Source organism: Lampetra planeri, chromosome 19 (assembly GCF_965212315.1).
Source record: "Lampetra planeri chromosome 19, kcLamPlan1.2.h2, whole genome shotgun sequence".
In the NCBI taxonomy this organism is placed as follows: Eukaryota; Metazoa; Chordata; class Hyperoartia; order Petromyzontiformes; family Petromyzontidae; genus Lampetra; species Lampetra planeri.
Genome location: NC_136125.1, coordinates 10,241,553 through 10,264,002, shown reverse-complemented (window position 1 = coordinate 10,264,002; position 22,450 = coordinate 10,241,553). Strand labels below are relative to the sequence as shown.

At 49.7% G+C, this 22,450-nt stretch overlaps 1 protein-coding gene across 2 annotated transcripts in view; it reads left to right on the top strand.

The window, feature by feature from the left end:
• LOC144724094 (E3 ubiquitin-protein ligase SH3RF1-like) overlaps window positions 1–21,100 on the top strand; it is a 108,339-nt gene extending 87,239 nt beyond the window's left edge. For both annotated transcript variants that reach the window (XM_078602967.1, XM_078602966.1), the window contains exons 7-12: window positions 4,126–4,277; window positions 7,540–7,710; window positions 9,657–9,910; window positions 13,151–13,488; window positions 13,611–13,879; window positions 17,494–21,100. In XM_078602967.1, the coding sequence (XP_078459093.1) occupies window positions 4,126–4,277; window positions 7,540–7,710; window positions 9,657–9,910; window positions 13,151–13,488; window positions 13,611–13,879; window positions 17,494–17,662 (1,353 nt within the window). In that variant the 3' untranslated portion in view covers window positions 17,663–21,100. The remainder of the gene's footprint in view (window positions 1–4,125; window positions 4,278–7,539; window positions 7,711–9,656; window positions 9,911–13,150; window positions 13,489–13,610; window positions 13,880–17,493) is intronic.
• The last annotated feature ends 1,350 nt before the right edge of the window (window positions 21,101–22,450 follow it).

The following is a 22,450-nucleotide window of genomic DNA, read 5'->3' as shown; positions in this document are numbered from 1 at the left end:
CAAGCTGTTCGTAAGGAAAAGCAAGTGGGCTTGTGCAGGATGCGTCGCTGCGAGGGGACGATGGCCATTTGGCAAGAATGGCGACGGCGTGGCTCCCAAAGAGTGCAACGTGTCCTGGACTACATCAACGCAGAACGGCGAGAGGTGGCAACAGCCTGGGTGTGAGGTCTACATCCAGCAGTGGATTGATCCTGGCTGACGGATGATGATGATGATGAAAACACGAGGGCACGTTGCCGTCCACTTTCCCAGGCCGCCCCTCCGTTACTTACTCCTCGTTGGAGGTCGCGGCTGCGATGTTTCCAGTCGCTTAGCGGCTCTAGTGGGCACGGGACGCGACACGGGACGCGACACGGGACGCGACACGGGACGCGACACGGGACGCGACACGGGACGCGACACGGGACGCGACACGGGACGTGACACGCGGTCTCTTGTGTCTTGGCGGCGGCGCGCGGCCTTCTCGCGACGAGCGCGGTCGCTGGGCTTGAAGCCCTGCCCCGTATGACGGGCAGGGCCTTTCTGCCCCGACGCTTCCTGTTTTCACAGATGGTACCTTTTAAAAATGGGGCGAATAACCCACATTCCTCCTGTCCTTATTTGTCCTAGCGAGCACGGGCCGTAAGCCGGCGTGTGCTTGCGTGCGCGCGTGTCTTTTTAAATCTGTTTTTACTCAAAACAAGTCGCCGAGGAATGCAATATCGTAGCGTGTTGTTGTTGTTGTCGTCGTAGTAGTCGTGAGGAAAAGTCTCCCATTACGTGATGGAAGAAAATTAGTTTTGTAGGTGTTTGATGTCGGCGAGAGATGGTGCAAATTAATGCTGTTGGGGGTGATTTCAAAGGCAACGAGAGCCCTCTGCTTTGCACAGCGCATGGACCGCTCATTATCCCAGACAGACGAGAGAGACGCCGCACAGGTGGCCGGTCCCCCAGTGCTCGCCCGTCTTCATTTGCATCAATCACAGAGACATTTTAGAGAGTGCTCATTCTTGCAGGCCTTTGAGCAACTGTTATTGTAGTTTACCCCCGCCACCCCCCATACCTCGGTCGAGGAATTGTCAATTAATTGTGAACGTAAAAAGGACGGCGTTGTAAAACCGAATACTCTTCAAGGGCAATGCTAGATTTATTTTAGCACAATTTACTCTCCTTGTCTAAGCAGGCTCTCACTTGGTGAAAAAAGTATTCCTAATGTAACTTAATATCATGAGGTATGAGGTTTATATACGGTACTTTTCATGGTGGGTATTTGACCATACTTCCCCTCGCTGGTTAGCGCGTGTTAATGAAGCCGGTAGGGGCGTTGGTGGTGGGGGGAGGGGCGGCGTGCCTAGCACCGGTTCAGATATCACTAACCACCGATGGTTAGCCGTGGCGGAGATTCAAACTCACAGGTGGATTGTTGGACATCTGTGAAAACTCCTGGAAATCTGTGGCTACTGGACATGTGAAAAAGAGCTTCATAGCTCATCGGATTCCTCCACTACAGATACATATTTTGATAACGCAGCCCATGGTCCATTGCGCCACAACTCCCGCGCTTACACTAAGTATACGGTTTAAATAAACAAACGTTACGGGGAATATCGAGAGTGTGGCGTGTATCGTATACCGGCCCTCGTTTCTCAATTGACCTCACCGCGCTTACAGCTGGTGCGGCTGCACATGTAAATCACGGCCATGCCCCCCGTCGTGATGAATGTGTGCGTGTCCGATCAGATGTATCATTTGCTTAATGAATGATGAAGCACGACTTGACGGCCAATGATGCAGTGGGAATTATGATAGTCGACATTTCGCCACTTTTTCAAAATAATGAGACCAAACGCAGATGGATGGCGCATTTCTCTTAAGCGGCTGGGGGAACGATATAATGGTCTGTAATTTGTAGCAATTTTGAAGGTGCAATTTATTTCCTGCAGCTAAAATGCAAATAGAAGCTTCCTTACTCGTTTAGAAAAAATGGAACCGTTTGCACCTCCCGTGTGTCGGTTGCGGTGGGAGTGATGGAAATTGGGGGGAGGGGGATAAAAAAAACCTGATGAAATTTGAAAGGAAAATTACATTTTAATTAGAAAAACGCAATTTTGCTGAGGCTAACGATGGAGAGAGAGAGAGTCGTGACCCTCGGAAGGCGAGGAGTTGTATTCCTGCAGAAATGCGTCTGCTATCAATTTTCCAATTTTTGTGATGAACGTTTGTTCCAGTATTGTTACGTTAGCACGTGATCATCTGACGGAGTTATTCCTTGACGATATTCAGATGATCTCGACAGCGTTTCGGTGTAATCCCAAAACAAAAGTGGATTATATTTTTCGTTAAAATATTTCGGGAAAACTATCTTTTCTTTCACCTTCGTGCGACGGCAATTCAACGATTGCGAATGTCAGAAGCGACGTTCACGAGGATGCCACAAAAACTGTTGGCCACGGTGAAAGGTCCACTTAACGAACCCCTTCCCTGCTACATAAGTGCTCCTCCTTTTTCGAAGGCTCTTTGTTTCCGCGGCGAGGGAGCGGTTTTTTTTTTTCACGCGAGAAGCCTCTTGAAGGCCACTGTCTTTGCCCCCCTCCCTCCAGCTGCTGCAGAAAAATGTCGAGTGACAATACGTGTGCCCGTTTGGTCACGGGGACCGCTCGCCGTTCCTTTCCCCAGGGTGCTTTTGCTGTCACGGGTCGCCAGGCGTAGGCGGTTTGCGGTACTTAGGTGAATGAAGACCCCTTTGCATGGCTCTCCGGGACGCGCTCGAAAGTGTGTGTTGTTGTTGTTGTCCGGGAATGGGGTTGGGGGGGTGGTCGATAGACGAGCGACGTGCAACGTTTATTCGTATGGTGGTCACCGGCACGCTCCACACGTAAACACGTTGTGGATTTAATTTTTTTTTAAATGTGTTTGATTGGGTAAGGTGCACTAAGCTATATATCTATTTTTTCAGAAGCGACCTGGCCACAAATGATAGCTCAACGAAGTGGATCATCATCATGTGGACATTTATAGCAGCCAAATACTCGAAACACGTGATGTTGATTGTAAATGTGGAGGGAAAATCTGGAGGACCTGGGGGAAAAATCCACGAGATGAAATTTGGCACAAAGGGTTTTTACCTCGGATACTTCCAATCCCGTCTGCCGCTCTGCTGGTTCACATACAGTCTAATTCCAGAGTCGGGTGTGTAATGTCATCCCTCGTCATAATGACGATGTATTTATTACGTGTGTTGACTGGCCATCATATTCATTATCCGATGCATTACTGTATGAGTTACAAGATTTTAAAATTTGTGCACGCTTATCATCGTTGCGTGTTAGCTACGAGTGAACGTGTGTCGATCGACACTCTGGCCACCTTCGCAATGGAATGTTCCATCTCAAGGTATTTTCCAGGTGAAAAAAAACTCGTGTTCTTGGGTTGCAAGGCCTTTTGAGTAGCAAGGAAAATCCAAACGTTTTGCTCAGATGTGTTCAATAGAACAGGCCTGCCATCGTTATCTCCTCACACGTGGTGTCTTGCTATCTATCATCATGGAGACGGACCAATCTGTGTGGAATCCAAGGGAACCGCATGACACATGTGGAAGATTAAATGTTTCGTGTCATCCACACTGTTCTACCACCACCCTGCAGCTCAAAGCACTTCTCTTTCCACTCCGTCCCGTGCACTGCTCGATTTTGGAATTATCTCCCATCGACTTTTTTTTTGTTCATATTCCCCGAGCTGTTATAAATTTGCTCAATCAACTCTTATTCGTTACACCTTTAGTCATGCCGTTTGTTGCTAGCTGTTTGGCATTTTGAGCCTTTGGGCCTGTGTGTTCAGCAAGCACGGTTGGCTACGTTCGGTGCGAAAGAAGTTCAACATACTCACATAAAATATACAAATTGCTCTGGCCTTGTCCAAGGCTGCGCCAAGCAGCGAATGAGGTGGTGGCCGGCAGATAACCACGGTAGGAGTCCATGTCGTGGTTCGGCAACTATTTAGGCGGCCTTGTATGTGGGGCACGAACGTGAGCGCGTAATGTAATGGAGTGGCCCAGCGAGAACAAAAACACGGGGAGCGCGAAACGTGCATTTCTCTCCGTGTTTTCGGGTTGTGATGGTGCCCTCATCCCTCTGTGCCCATCCACAGGAGGGACAGGCGCTACCCGCCGTGGTGTCCACCCCGGCCGTGGTCCCCGGGATGCCGCTGCCGCGTCCTGCGCTGCCGTCGGCCGCCGGGACAACGGAGCCCGCCGTGCCTGTGTCAAGGCCGCCTCCGCAGCAGTACCCGCTCATCCAGATGTGAGTGGTGCAGGGAGAGGTCACGGCACGCCAAGCCGCAATCAATGCAGAACCAAACAATGCAACACCAAACAATGCAGCACACTTAGGCTGGTTTTTGTCTTCGCAATTGCGGCACCTAAACTCTGGAACTCGTTGCCCCTTCGAGGTCAGGGGACTTCTGAGACACTTTACAGAAAAAAGTATCTATTCAAAATGGCTTTTTTTCCTTTTGTTTATTTTCAAATGTCTTTCTCGCTTCTTCTTTCCGTGGTTGACATTAAGCTATTTCCACCTTTCCATGCATAGGGCCCTAGAACGATTATTTAAGGGTTTTTCGACATGTGAAATATTTTTTATTATTATGAATGCAGCACCAAACAATACAACACCAAACTAAACTATACAGCACCAACCTATACAGCACGAAACAATGCAGCACCAAACAATACAGCACGCCACCTGACGGTACAACGCGTTACCTGATGACAGCATCAAACAATACAGCATGCCGCATATCCCAACAACACTGATGGTTGCATCTCATCCAAGCTGTGTTCTTCCACCGTATACTGCAGCTCAAAACTCTCTCCTTCCTGTTTCTTTCCTCGCGCTTTGGAATTCCCACGCGATGCTCCATTTGACCCGATGCAATGCGTGCTAAACGACCCAACAACGTACCGTACCAGCCCATCCGGTACCACCTCATCGTCTTCACCGCAACATGACACCCGAACGATACGTCTCACCGCCCAACGCCGTCGCCCAATCGGCCGCACCGCTCGGTGGTACCGCGGCACCAAATCTCGTACCGCCGTGCCTTAGCCGCGATGTGCCACCTGGAAATCGTTCCCCATCGCAGTTAATCAGTTGGGGGTGTCCTGCAAAACGCTGATAATTCCGCATTGTATTAATTTAAGGTGATCCGTGTTGGCTTCATTGGAACACTCCACAGTCACACTCTTTGATGGCGTGTATTTGTATCGTCTGCCTGTGATTTTTTTTTTATCCACACCATTCACCTTCTCTCATCAAAGTCCTGATCTCTGTGACAGAGGCAGTTTGTTGGTTATGAAGTCCTGGGTAGCCAATTACCCCGGACATCTCCCGATCCCGTCCTCAATGCTCCTCGCGCTTAAACCACCCCCCTCCTGCTCGCGCGTCCGCATGGAGGGAGGGGACCACCTTGGTTTATTTTGAAGGCCTTGCCCAGAGTGTCATTTGTGTGACGGATGGCACTCGCCAACCGGTTACCAAAAGAGAAATGGAAATGTTTGCTTTGGGTTTAATGGAAACAAACTGTGGTCCCTGGTATCCGGGGTGTGGATTTCAGGGTGTGCCTTCTGCCCCTTTGCGGTGGAAGTCTTGCACAGAAGCACTAATGGTCGCCAGGTCACGGGACGTGCAGTGAACCTGGATGGGGGCAATCGGTAGCCGTGACCTGTGAAACCTCTCTTCTGTCGGCGAATTTTCTGTTGTCAGCGGCAATTCCGTGGGTGACCCGTAAGCCTTCAGGGATCATGCTGTGGTTATCGCCACTGGACTTAGGATTTGAAGGTCGCCGGTTTGATTTGATCTCTCCCGGCAAGGCAGTTGAATCTATGGTAAAGTTTATCAGATAACCCCCTCCTGCCTCTCTCTGTTCACCCAGAAGTGTGAATGGGGTACACGAGTTAATCGATTGTTAGATCGCACGTGGTGTGGTAAAGTTTTTGGGTGCTCTCTCACCTTTTTTAAGACATCTGACCAGCTTGGAAGAGTAGGCCAAAATAGCCGACAGATCGCCTGTGTACGCGAGTGGTAGCCACTCCGCTAACAGTGGCATAAACAAGAATTTCCAGTCCCGCAACTTTAACACGTTTTACCTTTGCCATAAACCATCGCTCAGAGCGCTGCTGTTATTTAAAAATAATCTATTTCAGTTTTTGACCCAGTAAGCCTTTTATCACTATAAAAAATGCATTGTTTATTCATTACTGAGTATGAATATCATTTCGGGCATGCAGAAACGTGAATTGCTGCTCATTGTACGACACACCGAGCAAAATACTCTCAAATCTTTCGCTAAGCCAGTCAATAATTAAGTATTTTTTTTACTTGGCAGCTCTCCAGCGATGGCGAAGCACTCGATTGCGTGCAAATTTTTTCTTGGCGGCTCCAGAACGCATCGCCGCGGTTCGCACTTCACAGAGGTGACTGACGTGACCCAATGAGGGCACCGAGGTCACGGCGACATGGCCCCCTCTTCTGTTGAACATGCAATCAAAGGCGCTCCATGCGATATTCCCATCACGCTCGGCAATTAATAATGCAACATTCATCCAATAAACTGCACGTGTCCTCCTCTCTATCTTTCACGCGGAAGCGGTGCTTATTTTGAGAATTCCATGACGGAAAAGAGACGCCTTTGGATGCCCAACTTTGAACCGGACAGAGAGGGGTATAATTGCAATTTTTATGGGAGATAGTTTCATAATGTATGGAGCTAATCTGACAAAAACAACTTTATTACCAGCGCTGGCCCCCAAGGAGTTGGGAACCACCTGGAATTGAGAATTCACCGAGTTTGAGCCGAAGGTACACCCGAAAAACGATAGCCACGGTGGCGAGATGTTAACTATCTCACCTGGTATACAGAAGGTCGTGGGTTCGATCCCAACCCTGACGTTTGTATACTTGCAGTTTGCATGTTCTACCCATCTTTACGTGGTTTTTTCTCCGGGTGCTCCGATTTTTTCCCTCCACATTTAGAAACATGCGGTGAGATTATTCGTCTGCAATCAAAGTCCACTTGGTAATCCACTTCGTTGAGCTATCATTTGTGATAGCCAGGTCAATTATGAAAAATAAGCTTATAGAGCTCAATGGGCCTGAACCTGGTCAAATAAAATAAAACTTTTAGTGTTTTCGTAACTTCGTGAGCGATCATAGAATTCCGTCATCGCTCAGTGCGGAAACTCACGTCATGTTCTCATGGCCTCTTGGAAGCATGCAGACCCGGGTTCCCCTCTCAATCTGCCAGACTTGATTCCCACAGCAGCCTTACCGGCCCGACCTGGGCACCTGATCTGCCCTCGGCAGCAGTCTGTGACCTCACGGTGTCAGAGCTGAAGAGAGACAAATGGTGCCTGGCGTCTCCCGCTCAGATCAACTTTTCAGGGCCATGTGTTTTTTTTTGTTTGGCAGACTATGACGAATGTACGTATGTATGTTGAACTTCTCTCGCACCCGTACGTGGCCAACCGCGCTCATCCTCGCTCGCTGCGTCATCATTCTCCCGCAGCTTCGTGGCGCTGTACCCGTACAAGCCGCAGAAGGCCGACGAGCTGGAGCTGCGCAAGGGCGAGATGTATCGCGTCCTCGAGCGCTGCCAGGACGGGTGGTACAAGGGATCGTCGCTCCGCACCGGCACGGCCGGCGTCTTCCCGGGGAACTACGTCGCGCCCGTCAACCGGTAAGCTCCACGTCGCGTCGCCGCGTTCGCTGACCCGGTGCTCCGCGCGGTCGTCGAATCGCGTGGCGAGCGCGAGCGGTATTCGCGCCGATTCTGCGGCAGGAGTTCCACAGTAGAGGTGGGGTGGGGGGCGACGTCGCACATGAGTGGTACAAAACGCGTGGAAGAAGGGGAGGTCATTTGGGAGTGGTTTGTAGGTTTTGATAAATTTATAGGGTGGTGGGGCGGATCGTGTCACGTGGTTCTCTAAGGGTGGCCTTGTGGGCTGCAGCAAGCGACAAGCGTGCAGCCCCTCAGCCGGTAGAAGCCTCGCCTTGAGTCCTGAGGATCTGTGTTTAAGATGGGTCTTGCTTCCGCACGTTGAACCAATTTTGCTTTAATGACGATTGTTTGACTTTGCTTTGGGAGCAAAACGATCTACCTTTCCTATACTTTACACTCCTATTGCGCTTTTGTATTGTTTGTGTTTGTAACGTTCTGACCGGCCCCTACTGGACATCTGTGAAAAAAATGCTTTTAATAGCTCATCGGATTCCTCCCAGTATGAATAAATATTCTGATTGTGAAGTTCTCTTTGAACACACCTCACCGCACGCTGGTCAGTGCGGCTTCGCGAAGAGGGCGGAGAGGAGAGCCCAGTACCGGTGCAGATATCCACTCGCCACCGACGTTAGCCGTGGTCGGAGACCGTCGTAACTGGTTACAAAACCCATCGCACACATTGGAGGGGGGAGGGGGGCGGAGGGGAGACTCGCCCACAACGCTCTGCACAGATTGCTGCACGAACCCACTTCCGTACACTGCCACGCTCTGGCTACCTTGCGGTCCAGCGGGCTTGGGGAGTTGATTAAATCTCGGTGAACCACCAACCCTTTCCCACGAAACACCGGGATCGCAGGCACGCGCCACCTGGCCCCCAAAGACACCTGCTCGCTGTCCTCCGCTGTGCCTCGCAAGGGGCTCCACGGTGTGTTTTTCCTTCTGGGTCTTGTACTTTGGGCCTTGTAAAATGTGCACAATGCCCCGTATTTACACCCCGCTCCGCAGTCGTAGTTGCGCAACGCCATCCGTAGGTTGTGTACTCGCCCTGCTTTGCGGCTGGACGTTGCCTTCTAAGGCCATACAAGGCGTCGGTCGCCTTCTAGGATTGCACTCGGCCCCGTAATGGTTCGTGGTTTCCCGAGGCAGACGTTGCAGCAGGGACTATCCTGTACTGATGAGTCCTAATCAGAACGAAGCCGGTCGAAAGTTGCCTGTATCCACCGCTGCCCGGTCAGTCGGTCACATTTGCTCATTTATTTTGACGGTGATCTAAGACGAATAGAACACTGGCACCTCTTCAAGAACTGCTGATGCTTGTTGCATAATGCGCAAAGGCTGGATGCCTTTTTACACGTTTCTGCGTGCCATTGGAAGCTCGTGATGGCTGCATAAAGCTTTCATGATAAGCATTGCCCCCTTTTACGAGCATTGAACGGCACCTGCTGGAAAATACTATGGCCTAGGTTTTTCGCGGGAGAATTGTACGGCTCTCCGACTTGTTATTTTTTGGGTTGCACCGAGCGTTGTTCAGTTTCTGAAGAGGGTCTCCCAGCGCGTGGAGCGAAACGTTGAACGGTACGACCCGAAAACACAACGGGAGAGTCCCCTTACAGAATCGCAACAATACCTTCCGAATGCCGCACAGTGCCTTGCGACGAACGTTCTGCTCCTCCCACAGTATTTGTGTTACTTATCATTTTAATCATGCTTTGAGCATAGCTGTTGCCCCCAATCCCCACCTGGTCACTTGCCTTGCCCCCTCCCCCACCCACCACTGCTCTCACGCCGCGACGAATCAGTCTCACGCCATCCGCTGGCCATTCCCACGCACCGCACAGCCCATCTGATCAGCACGTTCCGAGCCTTGACCCTGGGTGGAACTGTGCCGCCTTTCCTCGTCCCAGGGCGCCGCCGGTTCCCCAGCAGAAGCTGCCGCCCCCGGTCGGCTCCGCCAACTCGAGCTGCAGCACTAGCTGCACCAGCAGCAGGGCTGTCACGGTGACTGTCCCCATCGCCACGGTGACGACCTCTCAGGCGAGCAACGGCGGCGGCCTCTCCGCGTGTCCCCTGGCCGCTCCGCCGACGAGCCCGCGACTGGGGCCCGCGACCGCCGCGAGGCACGGGGCCCAAGGACCAGCGCAGAACGGCGTGCGGCCAGGTACCATGATCGCGTGACGGGGCGGGTGTGACGGGGCGGGTGTGACAGTGGTGCGGGTGTGACGGGGCGGGTGTGACGGTGGCGGGTGTGACGGGGCGGGCGTGACGGTGGCGGGCGTGACGGGGCTGGCGTGACGGTGGCGGGTGTGACGGTGACGGGGCGGGCGTGACGGGGCGGGCGTGACAGTGGCGGGCGTGACGGGGCGGGTGTGACGGTGGCGGGTGTGACGGGGCGGGTGTGACGGGGCGGGTGTGACGGTGGCGGGTGTGACGGTGGCGGGTGTGACGGGGCGGGTGTGACGGGGCGGGTGTGACGGGGCGGGTGTGACAGTGGTGCGGGTGTGACGGTGGCGGGTGTGACGGGGCGGGTGTGACGGTGGCGGGTGTGACGGGGCGGGTGTGACGGGGCGGGCGTGACGGGGCGGGCGTGACGGGGCGGGCGTGACGGTGGCGGGTGTGACGTGACGGGGCGGGCGTGACGGGGCGGGCGTGACGGTGGCGTGTGACGTGACGGTGGCGTGTGACGTGACGGTGGCGGGCGTGACGGTGGCGGGTGTGACGGGGCGGGCGTGATGAGTAACAAGGCAATGGACTCGTGTGGTATTTTGATGGCGTGAGATCAGAATCAGAATCTTTATTTAAGACTGGATGAATCCGATGAGCTATAAAGCTCTTTTTCTCAGATGATACAGGACAAACCGCTAACAGTGGATTATAAAGCATTGCAATGAAGTTAGCATGGGTTATCTTAAATGTGTATGTACACGTGGGTTATGAGCCTATTCCATCGCAACCCTCAGTTATTGATGTGATAAGGAGGAAAGGTTCAATGGGGCACGTTGTGGCAAAGGGATGGTAGTCGGTGGTATGGTGTGTTATGTTATATGCCGTGTTCGTGTGTGTCGTGGGATGACTGGAATTGTGTATTGGGTGGCATGGTATAGCAGCAGTGTAGCAGTGGGGGTGGTGTTGTGTTTGTGTGTTGGTGTGGTAGAGTGATAAGTAGCTTGAGATTGGATGGTTTCGTGTGGTGTTGGGTCGTACTACATTCCATGGGGTGTAATGTAGCATCGGGTTGCATTGCATAGTAGTGGGTGGCGTGGAATTGGGGGGGGGTGGTTCATGTGCTGGGTTGTTGGGTGGCATACCAGACGACCCGATCGACACCGGCTTGTGTGGTATTTTGATGGGTAGCTTTTCTGTGCAGCATTGGGTGGCATGACAATGGAGGGTGTGGTGTTGGATTGGATGTCCACTGCACAGGTGGCGGCATGGCAATACATGGTTTGTGTGTTGATAGTTGACGTGGCGTTAGGCGTGGAGCAATTTATCGATGAAAATCGTTCGTGATGCTTCGGATGCATGCGTCACATTACGACGACATGAATACGTTACTTCCGGTGTATGGAAAAATCTGTGGACATGCTTCCCCTTTTTTGTCATGGTTAGAGCAATTGCGACGGAACAAGACAAAGAAGGCTCGATTCTTAAATAATATTACGACGAAGAAGATTAGAATTACGCTATTATAAGAACCGTCATTTTTACATTTAATACGTATTTCGTAATCGGCGTTGCAAGTCGCCAATTTTCCCTTGCACGTGTAGAGCTGCTGCTTTTGCAGGCGAGCCCAATTTGTCCTTAATTCGGATAAATGGTTTGTTTAGTCGATTGAGTTATCGGAGTTGTTATTCTCTCGGGTGAGTCACGTGAAGTGAATTCAAACTCAAGGCTGGCAGCGATTTGGCATGTTAGTCTGTCATTGTAAAGAAAAAGTGAAATGCCGGTCCCCGTTTTCTCGGAAGTTGGGTAAAATAAATTTTGGACACGCTCCATAAAATTTGCCAATCACACAACCCCCCCTCGCTCGCAAGCGCCACTCGAATCAGGATGCGGCACCGTGTTTGCACCGCCTTTATTTTTTTAACAATCACTCAATAGCTTTTTCTTCTTTTTGCTTTTCAAATGAGCGTTACGGTTCGGTGGGGGAAATGAAAATTTGAAAAATCGTAAGAAAAAGCAGCCACCATCGCCGCAGACTTTCGCGACGTTCCGCGCGTCTCGGCAACTCTGACGGGAAGCCGCATCGCTCTGTTGAAAACCTAAAATTAATAAATCAAACATTTGCGTTCGGTAGAATGCAATTTGATGTCTCGGCTGGCTGCCGCATTAAAGCGTGTCCAGTCTCAAGGAGGAGGAGGGGGAAAAAAACATTGACATTCCTTTAACGGGTAGGCAGTAAAACAGCTTAAATTGTTCCAAAAGCAGATGTTTTGTATCAGCCGCTCGTTCTGTGACCCGGCATTGCAACCCCACAGCTGCCGCTCTGACTTTCACCGAAATCTCCCACGGTACTCGGTGGCTTCCAGCTCGGGGGGGCATGCTCGTCCTGCCGTTAAACGGAGCCACGTGCGGCCGTGAGCCTTGCCTGCGCTGTGCTCCGTCTCGTTTAAGTGTCCAATTGTCGAGTATTTACTCCATCGTGGTACATTTCCCAAACCGCCTCCTCCCGCTCATTAAGCCCGAGGCCTACAAGTAATAATGGCGGGTAGTGCGTGCATGTGTGTGCGTGTTTGTGTTTGTGTGGCAAAGTGGTGGCACGAAGGTTAGACGTTTATCTTCTGTTTCCGCTGATCCGAGTTTAAAACCCGAGCCTCGTTAATCAAGCTTCGGACCTCGTGAATCGGAATGCACTTCGTGAGCACCACCTCACAATTCGTCTCCACCACCATGGACTTGTCAGGCGCCATGGGGAGCTCCTTAGATTTCACAGATGTTGGAAGAAGTTACAATTTCGAGGGACTCGATGCCGTGTTTTCTACTCGTCACTTTTAACATGAACGGAGTTTGTAACACGTTTTAATATCACCTGAAAACCAACACTTTGGAGCCAAAGTTGGTCGATCGCACAGACTCCATTGTGTACGTGAAACACCAACACGCAGGACTACGAAGTGGCCTCTAGATGGCGGTACAGCAGCTGTGTTGCTGGCCCATCTGTATGGATTTTGTACGTATTTTCAACTTCTTTCGCACCGTACATAGCCAACCGTGCTAACAGGAGGTGCTAATACGTGTGCTCTTTGCGTGCGTGTTTCGCCTCTGCCTATACGTCGCCTGACTGCGTTTCCCGTGTGTCGTTTTGCGCGCAACGCGCGTTCTTTTACGCGTGTGGCGCACACGTCTTTTGACACGCGCGCGCGTACCCCCCCCCCCCATACCCGCCTGTGCGTTCGTTCAGCTCCATCGTCGACGGACAAGCCCGTGGCGGCTGTGCCCCCCATCCAGTCCCAGGGCGGCTCCCCGCGCCTCTCGGCGGCCTCGGCACGGCCCCAGCCGGCCGCGCCGCTCCCGGCGCCGGTCACCGCGCTGCCGCCGGCGCCGCCGTGCCCGTGCCCCTCGCTCTCCTCCGCCCTGGCGAGCGTGGCATCCGCCATCACCCCGCCCAACGTGAGCGCCGCGAGCCTCGACGAGCAGGCCGGACTCGGGGGCTCGGGCGTTTCGTCTGCGCCCGTCGCCTCCGCCGCCTCGGGAGGAGCGACGGCCGGCGGGAAGTCCGAGAAGGGCGAGAAGGACAAGGTGCCGCTCGCTCGCCCGCTCATTCTCGCATTCACTCACCAAACCACTCACTCGTTCAACCAACAGCCACACCTCTGTCTCACCATTTGTTCTCACATTCGCCGCTCTCGTGCTGTTCACAGAAAGAGCGCAAGAGCAGCTTCCTCAAGATCCTGTCCAGCGCTTCGGCCAAGCGCAAGTCTCGCTCGCCTCCGCTCTCCGCCTCGCCGCCCCCTCCCCAGTCGACCCACGATGCCCAGCAGCCCGAAGCCCATGCAATGGGAGCTACTGCGGCGGCGGAGGTCGGAGGTCATGGAAGGTCGCTTACCCCGCCGGTCGCCCCTCCCCCACGCCAGCCGTGCTCGGCGATGGCGCCCGTGAGGCCCGAAACGAAGCCGCTCCAGCGGGAACGGTGAGAAGCGCAGAGTGTGTGGGTTACTTGCGTTGCGTTCTTCCGGGGTGGGGGCGGGTGGGGGTGAGGAAGGCGTGGGAGGGGGGCTACAACTGTGCCGGGCCCCCAAGGTGGGGGGAAGCGCCCTGAAGAAAGAGTTGCAGGAAAACTTGTTTTTATTGGCATGCTCACTTGGCGGGTAAATATTTATTTTTAATCGTCAATTGTCGGAAACGCTGGTGACATGATAATTTGGTGGGTGATTATCGCGTCAGTGTAAACGACACGCTAGTATCTCCTGAAATGTATTTCAAAAATGTATGAATACCACCGTTTTCACTCGTTACGTATATTTCCATCGTCTCTTTCCCAAAGAAAAATCTGCAAAGGGCAGCGCGCACTTTGTAATCCTAAAACTGGGTTCAGTCTTGGCCAGGGGTCGGCAAAGAAAATAGCAAGGGCCTTTTTTTTTTTCAAATTAATAACTCGATATTTAAAAAGCCGCAATGCACCGTGTGCTGAACACGAGAGACCGGTGGATACTAAACAAATAACTTCCACGACGCAGCTCCTTTAAAGAGCCACCGCACGTGGCTCTGGAGCCGCAGGTTGCCCGACCCCCGATCTAGGCAGCAGTCCAGTTGCTCTCTTTGACAATGGTGATAGTGGGTAGGAAGAGCTCACGATAGGGGGCCTCCAGCCAAACCCACTCGCTCATATTCTGTGACGTGAAAAAAAACTGGAAGTGAATTCAAGGGGTTTGAAATTTACGTCCAAAAAAAATCTTGAAAATTGTTAGGAATTGATATTTAGTTTTCCCGTTGTTCGTGACACTGTCAAGGTGTTCGCGTATAAAACACCGAAAGAATGCACAAGAGCATTTAAAATTATTTCTTCAAAGAGTGGCAGCGCACTCGCCCTTTGAGGTGAACGCACGACGCGCGGGGATGCGCTATCGTTGCCGTCTGGTGTGTTCATGCCCAGATGTAGCCGTTTTGTTTTCTCATCTGGCGCTTCGTTCACACATCATCCATCCTGCGGTCAGAGCCTTCGCAACCAGCACGGTCATTCCCCGGAAATAGACTCCACCGCCCACCCCACGCGAGACCATATCTGACATCCATCTTATTCCTGAAAGGGCTGGACACGCACGCACACACGCACATGTGCATACACAAGACAAGACAAAGTTCCCCCCCGTATAGCCTCAACAGACCCTTTGGGGCAAGTGCTGTTAGCGAGTCTACCACGGGTCAGAACCACGCCCTTACCACCTTTGTCACCCACCAGGCAGGGAATTGAACTCGGGCTGCTGTATTCACAGCGCAGCACTAACCATTGTATCACGGCTGCCCACCCAGTGTGGCCGTACATCGAGAGGGTAATTTTTTTTTTTTACCAGATAAGACCCACTGAGCCGTAGAACTCTTTTTCATTTGCGACCTGGCCACAAATGGTATCTCAACAAATTGGCTTCTCACGTGAAAATGTATAGCGGCCGAACACTCGAAATGCACGTTGTTTCTAAATGTGGAGGGGAAAAACCGGAGGACCCAGAGGAAAATCCACGTGACCATATTGAAAAAATGCAAACTCCAAATATACAGCAGGACGTCAGGGTCGGGATCGAACCCACCATCTCCTTGCGTAGCAGGCGAGGTTGTTAACTTCTTGCCACTGTGGTGCCCCCAATATTGATGAGTGGCATGCCCCCAATATTGATGAGTGTGTGCCCGGTGTAGCAACTGTAATGGCCCCGCTGTCCAGGGTAGCACTCTTTATAAAATACATTTCAAATGTTTGTTCTTCCTAAATGGCAATAAATCAGGCCGAATCTTAACAACAAACCACTGGAGGTCGTTTTCAGTGTCTCGGGTGTGTTAATGTGTGGGATTTGTATTCATGTCAAGTGATGGCAAAGCAGATGCTAAATCATCATCGTAAACTTGTCTCACCCGCTTCTGTTTTTCTTGTTTTGTCTGTTTGTGTGTTTTTATTATCACTCGCAGCTTAATGCTATTTCTTGGAAGCGCAATGTGTCGGTTTTATGTTGAGAATACTTACGTCCCCCGCTCCTTTAAACGTTGAGTGGAGATATTTCACTTTTTTTTAAATCCGAGTTGTCACCTTAATGCGCGTGTGTGGCAGGGTCCCAAAAAAAAACGGAACCAAACAAACAATAACTAAATCACGTTTTATCGCAAGAATTGCAAATGTTTCGATGCCTTTTGGGCTTAAAAGTAAATAACGATTCCTCGTCCTCTAAAACCCCCCATTGGGCATTTGAACAGCCATCCAAACAGCTGGCTCAGAGGCCCTCCCCACACAAAGCCGAAGGAATATTTCCAAGAAAGTGTTTCCAGAGCTGATTGTTTTAATGTGTTTTTTTTATTTTGTAGCACCCAGCAGAGCACCGCTGCACCAAAGTAATTTCCTGCAGATGCGTGTGTACAGTGCTGCAGTGGCTACACTTGGCGCGATGACTTCTGGACATTTTTAGAAACTGACAATGCACATCCCCTGCAATTTCTGCATTCTATTCGTTTTATGTTTTATGCCTCCCCTTACCCGAGCACAAACCGCAGACGTCTGATGATGAATTACCATCACCGGGTCTATTCATTGCCATCCGGGGAGACCATGGGGGAGGCCGCACGCCGTTATGAAAAGCGTTGGTCGTCAAATTCCGACTGCCAAGCCGCCGTTGACCCGGCCTGTGTGCACCCCCGCACCAGGCAGAACATGTCACGCGAAGGTGTCGGTTGTGCCTCGAGTTGTGCCTGCGAGCCAATCACCCGGATGTCGTCAGGCCTTGGGATCTTAGTAGGCGGTGAGCCTGGAGAGTGCTTGGGAGGGTGGCGACCGCTCTACCCATAATCGAGTTTTTTCTGAAGCTGTGAGGCTACGTGGTTAGCCACCGACGGTAGTGCAGCAAAGTCCATTGTTGTATGGTACTTCTACGCTGTGAAGACAGGCCATGCTGACCAGCGTGGCGAAGTTTTGTCAAACAAGCTCAATGCAGAAATGCATTGAGCTTCCACCATTGGAACCTCATTTGCCAGTAGAAAAATATAATTGTTTTTTTACCCTTTTATCTGGCAACAAAACTGACACCTTTTTTACGAGGAGTCATGTTTGCATAGACCACAATACCTGCAGTCATAATGCAAACAAAAAACATAACTTTGATAATGTGTGCACTGTCCTTGAAGTTGATTGGTCCACACCCGCGACAGCTTTCCTTAGAGCCTAGTCTCACATGGTGTTGGACCAGATGACGCCAAAAGGCATTGAGCTTGTTTGCCCCCCTCCCACCTTCAACGCGCACTGACTAGCGTGGCTAAGTATTATTAAAGAACCTCCCACGAACCGCGCAATGTTGGGACGCCTTTACCCGGCAGTTGATTAACAAAAAGTGGATGTACGCACACACACACACACAACGTTATATTTAACCAATCAAGCATTGGAATCATTTCAGCGTGTGGTACGCCACCATAACCAACCCATCCTGTGTTATCCCCTTGCTGCTCAAACACATTTCCAACCCCGTCACCCCCCCTGTACATTTCTACCTCCGAACAACACGCATCGCTCTCTCCCTTAACCCCGACCCCTTGCCGTGCCGTCCCTAGGTACCGCGTGGTCGTCCCGTACCCACCGCAGAGCGACGTGGAGCTGGAGCTGAGAGAAGGGGACGTGGTCTTCGTCCATCGCAAGCGGGACGATGGGTGGTACAAGGGCACGCTGCAGCGCAACGGCAAGACCGGCCTCTTCCCGGGCAGCTTCGTCGAGAGCTTCTGAATTCCACAACCCGCCCAACAAAAAACTTCGCCATCTCGGTGCCCGCCACCGAGCAGCCCACGACCCCCGCCTGAACAAAAAAAAGGAAACTTGTAAAAGCAGAATTACTGAACGACTTTGATAAACAAATGCCTCCTGCTCACAAAACCGCAGCTGTATTTAACAGTGCCTTTTGTTTGCTATCGTGGCTTCTCCGCATTTATGCTGACTCGAAAAATCTGCGGAGATTTGTAATTGTGCACGGGGGGGGGGGGGTGGGAAGAGACGGAAAAAACTGCCTCGTTTTTCATTTGAGAAGAACTCTTGGGGTGGATTTGTGACTCTTGTTGATAAATAATTTCTAGCACCCGCTAAGAAGACGGACGGCTAAAACCCTGGCAGATTGTTCGCCTTGCCCACGAAAAATTATTCACGTTTCTTCTTCTACTTAAATATTTAACAAAACGACAAAGTAAAAAAAAAAGTATTTGCAGGAGATATTTTTAGTTTAGTGTAGTTGAATTACATTACATCGGTCATTTGTTTATTGTTTACAAGCTGCTGATAATGGTGCCGTGATTTGTTGGATCGCCTTTTGTGGTTGTTTGGCAGTGTTCGTGCTCAAAGATCTGTCGTTAAACTCTCCTGCAAAAAAAAGCCGTGTTAGCTTTTAATTATAGATTCATTAACTCATTCTGTCTGTGTTATAAAAGTTTCAACGAGTAGATGAAAAAGTAAATTTGAACAAAACAGGTGTTTTTTTTTTTACGTCGTTTTAATTTCAACGTTTTTATGTCACGAGAAATGAATTGTTCAGACGTCTACTTTACATTACCCATTGTTCCGGGGTGAAACAGAAAAAAGTTTCTACTTACAAAGGAAGAATCTTTTGTATTTTTTATTAAGAATTCAGCTCCATATGTTTGATTAAAACGGTGTGTAGCTTGCTAAATAAAACGGCCTGGGGTAGAGCAGGATAAGGACACTTTGCCAATTGGCAACAAAACAGCCTGCAAATAAAACACTGCATCCACAATGTAGAGATGTGTGGCACAGTGCAAGTGACATATGCTAAGACGGTTTTTATTATATATATAAAAAAAATTTGAGATACATCATCGCATGCAAAGAAAATTTGTAACATGCGTCAAGATGCGATCAAGATGTGAAAGTAAATATTGTTTCTTTAACGGTCTTTTTTTTATTCTTGTAACGTTCTCATAAAATAAAATAAATTAAACATCGCAGGTGTGCCCAGGTCTGCCTAGGTGCGCCGAGGTGATTGTTGACAACGGTTATACACTTACTAAAATGACAAACAGTATTTTGTACATGATATAGCCAGCTTAGAAAACGAATTACAATAAGGGAGTGGTTAGACGGGGTGGAACTCAGCTCCTGTGTCCAGAGTTAACTGTTTGCAGGTGGCACTGAAGTTTAGGCGGTGGTCTTTGTGTCCAGCTATGTCACAGCTTTGGCAATTGGTCATGCCGATCTCTATACGCCCATTGGTCTCTGCGTAATTTGCACAGGTCACATGTTTGCTTTTACTTATGGGTTCTGTGAATTGAAAACTGCTAAGTTGTGTTTATTTTCGATTCCTGGAATAGCTATCTTTTTTTTGCAATTTTTTGTTTAAATTAAATGTTCCATTACATTGGCTTTCAGAAGCGCGGTCCAAATGTGAGAAATACAGCCATCACTTTTTAGTACATATCCTTAGCCAATATTGCAATAAGCCTAGGGTGTCAGATGAAACTATTTTAAATGAACAAATGTGTTATAAACCTCATTCTACCCCCATGATAACTTGTGCTATAGGAAAGCCTTGTAAGTGGTTCCTATGCCTGAAACAAGTAAAGATCTCGTCATGGAAATACCTATCCCTCTCATGCATGAATTAATCATAAAGAGCAAAGCTGAAACGTTTTATTTTTGGTTTATTGTGATTTAAAAGTCCGTAACATCCCCAAATGTGTTGCCGTTTCTTTAATATATAACACATTCCTGCCGAGGGAGCTGATAGGAACGTTGGGTTGCTCGGTCAATGGCCAGGGTCAACGGTGGCATGGTGTATTCCGCCAATATGGCCTACTGAGGGTGGGCACAAGCCGGCGTGAGTAGGTTAAATGTTGAGTTTTATAAGGGCACCACGGGGTGACCAGCCCCTCCCCACCCAGCCCCTCCCCATCCAGCCCCACCCCTCCCATTTTTGGATGCACGACGGACGGATACAATAATCCCCTGTGGGTTGGTAGAACCAGGTGGTTCCTACCAGTATTTCATAGCAGTACTATATCTGTACATGTCATGGTGAGTCCCTACAGTGGACATGATGATGCATGAGAGGCATATATAAAGATGCCACGTTCCCGATCTAAACGGTGAAGAAACCCTTGACATTGTGGTGAACCTGCAAACAGTTACAGCCGCGTCTTTGTAAAGAGGAATGGTAACGGGAGGCCACGGGGGTAGAGGTAACGGCAGTTTAGGTGAACAGCTGGGTCAGTGTTGACTTCTGGGCGAAAACAACTCAACAAACATTAAAAAAAACTTGAAGTATTGATATTAAACACAGTAATATAAGTACAATATTATTTACTATAGATTACGCTATGTTATGTTTGGCAAACGAAGTGTCTGTATATATTGTTTACAAAGGTGCCTTTCCAAAGACCTTTTTTTGTGTGTGTTGTGTACCTATTAATTTTTTTTCTCGACGGAAAGTAGACGATTAAAGGGCGCTGTCATTGTACGATATTCCTTTTACCGCATTGCTGTACGATTATGTATTTATTTGGCTGCTAGTTGAATGTTCCTCACGCTTGTCATCATGTTCGGCTGTTGTTAGCTGGCAAAAGCAACGCCACCTTAGATTTAAAGAAAACTTTTAGAGCGAGAGAGAGAGAGGAAAAAAACAATGCACCCGTTAGAAGTTCGCTTAGCGGGTCCACACGTGACTTCTGCTCGTACGCATTTTTGAACAGCTCACTGATCGTTTTGCACACTAATTTACTCACACGTATTATTCTTATTTTGTATTCAATGTGCTGCTTGTTGTTTTGAGATCTCGGTGACTTACCAAACGTACCAAAACTCAGCCTTTTTGCCGAGAAAACGACTTCAGGTAAATGAGCCCCGTTCAGTTAGAATATTATTTCAATATCAATTATAATTTTGGTGAAGGAAATGAAAAATAAAGCAAAAAAATATTAATAGTAATGTATCGCTTTCTTTTCTAATCGAACCGTTCCTACACCCTCCATACCCCCCCCCTGTTAATGGGGGGATGCTTTTGCATCTGCACCTCTGCTCATGTGGTCGCATGAGACACCGTGGAATTAACGATTCTAGATGGTCGGTCATTTGAATACCAGTTTTTTTTGGTTGTGCCGTAGCTCCCAAGTGTCTGTATACAAATGTACGTTTGCATCTTAATAAAAACAAAGCAAAATGTGGCGTTTTATTCGAGACGTCTGCTCCTGTGTGTGTGTCCACGTGTGCCACTAGATCGCCCCGGGTTGCACGGCGCTTTCATAAAGGTAGCGTGGAAGCTAAGCAGGTGAAAAAAACAACCAGCCTGGATAACTGCTCGCATGAGTATTGTACTATTCAGGCTTTGCTGATGGCCAGCAGAGCAGCAGTATAACAAAAGCAGTAATTGACCACTTCACAACTCCTCCTCCCCCGCTGCCCTTCCTGGCTCCTCCCCCCTTAACCACTATATAAGGTACAGATATTTTGCTGTGACGGTTTCACCTGAAGACGGAAGCTTGTGTTGCCTCCGAAACGTCGTGATTTTTATTGTTTTATTTTTATTCATTTTAATTTCATTTTTTACCTACGTGACTTTACCGAAAGAACTAAGAGTATGAATCTTGCAGTCACGAAAGCTTCAAATCTAGAAAGAAAAAAATACTCTACATTATTGTTCTGTACTTCTATGCTCCCGCGTGTTTACGGTACAACCCGGAGTCGGCAACCCGCACTGAAAATAGCTGTCAACCCATACGGTGTACCAGAGGTGTGGACTCGAGTCATGTGACTTGGACTCGAGTCAGACTCGAGTCCTGAATTTGATGACTTGCGACTCGACTTGGACTTGCATAACAATGACTTTGTCCCACCTATGAGATGTGGACTCGAGTCATGTGACTTGGACTCGAGTCAGACTCGAGTCATGAATTTGATGACTTGCGACTCGACTTGGACTTGCATAACAATGACTTTGTCCCACCTATGTGATGTGGACTCGAGTCATGTGACTTGGACTCGAGTCAGACTCGAGTCATGAATTTGATGACTTGCGACTCGACTTGGACTTGCATAACAATGACTTTGTCCCACCTATGAGATGTGGACTCGAGTCATGTGACTTGGACTCGAGTCAGACTCGAGTCATGAATTTGATGACTTGCGACTCGACTTGGACTTGCATAACAATGACTTTGTCCCACCTCTGCGGTGTACCCCGTTTTCTTGTACTGGGAAATTGAGTTTTGGGGTCCGTGCGGCGGACAGCCGTTTCAACAAGGGCAACAACGAACATGTTTGTCTATTTGTGTTTCTCTCCTTGTGATGGGACTTTGTAGGAGGAACGTTGAGATTTATAAGGGCCACGGGGTTGACCAATGAGGTCTGAATTGGTCTGTAATAAGGTAGGGCACTGATCAGGGGTTGACATGTATGTCATGGTGAGTATACTAGTGGTGAGTGTACTAGTGGTGATGTCTATTTGTGCTTCTCCCTTGTGATGGGACTTTGTAGGAGGAACGTTGAGATTTATAAGGGCCACGGGTTGACCAATGA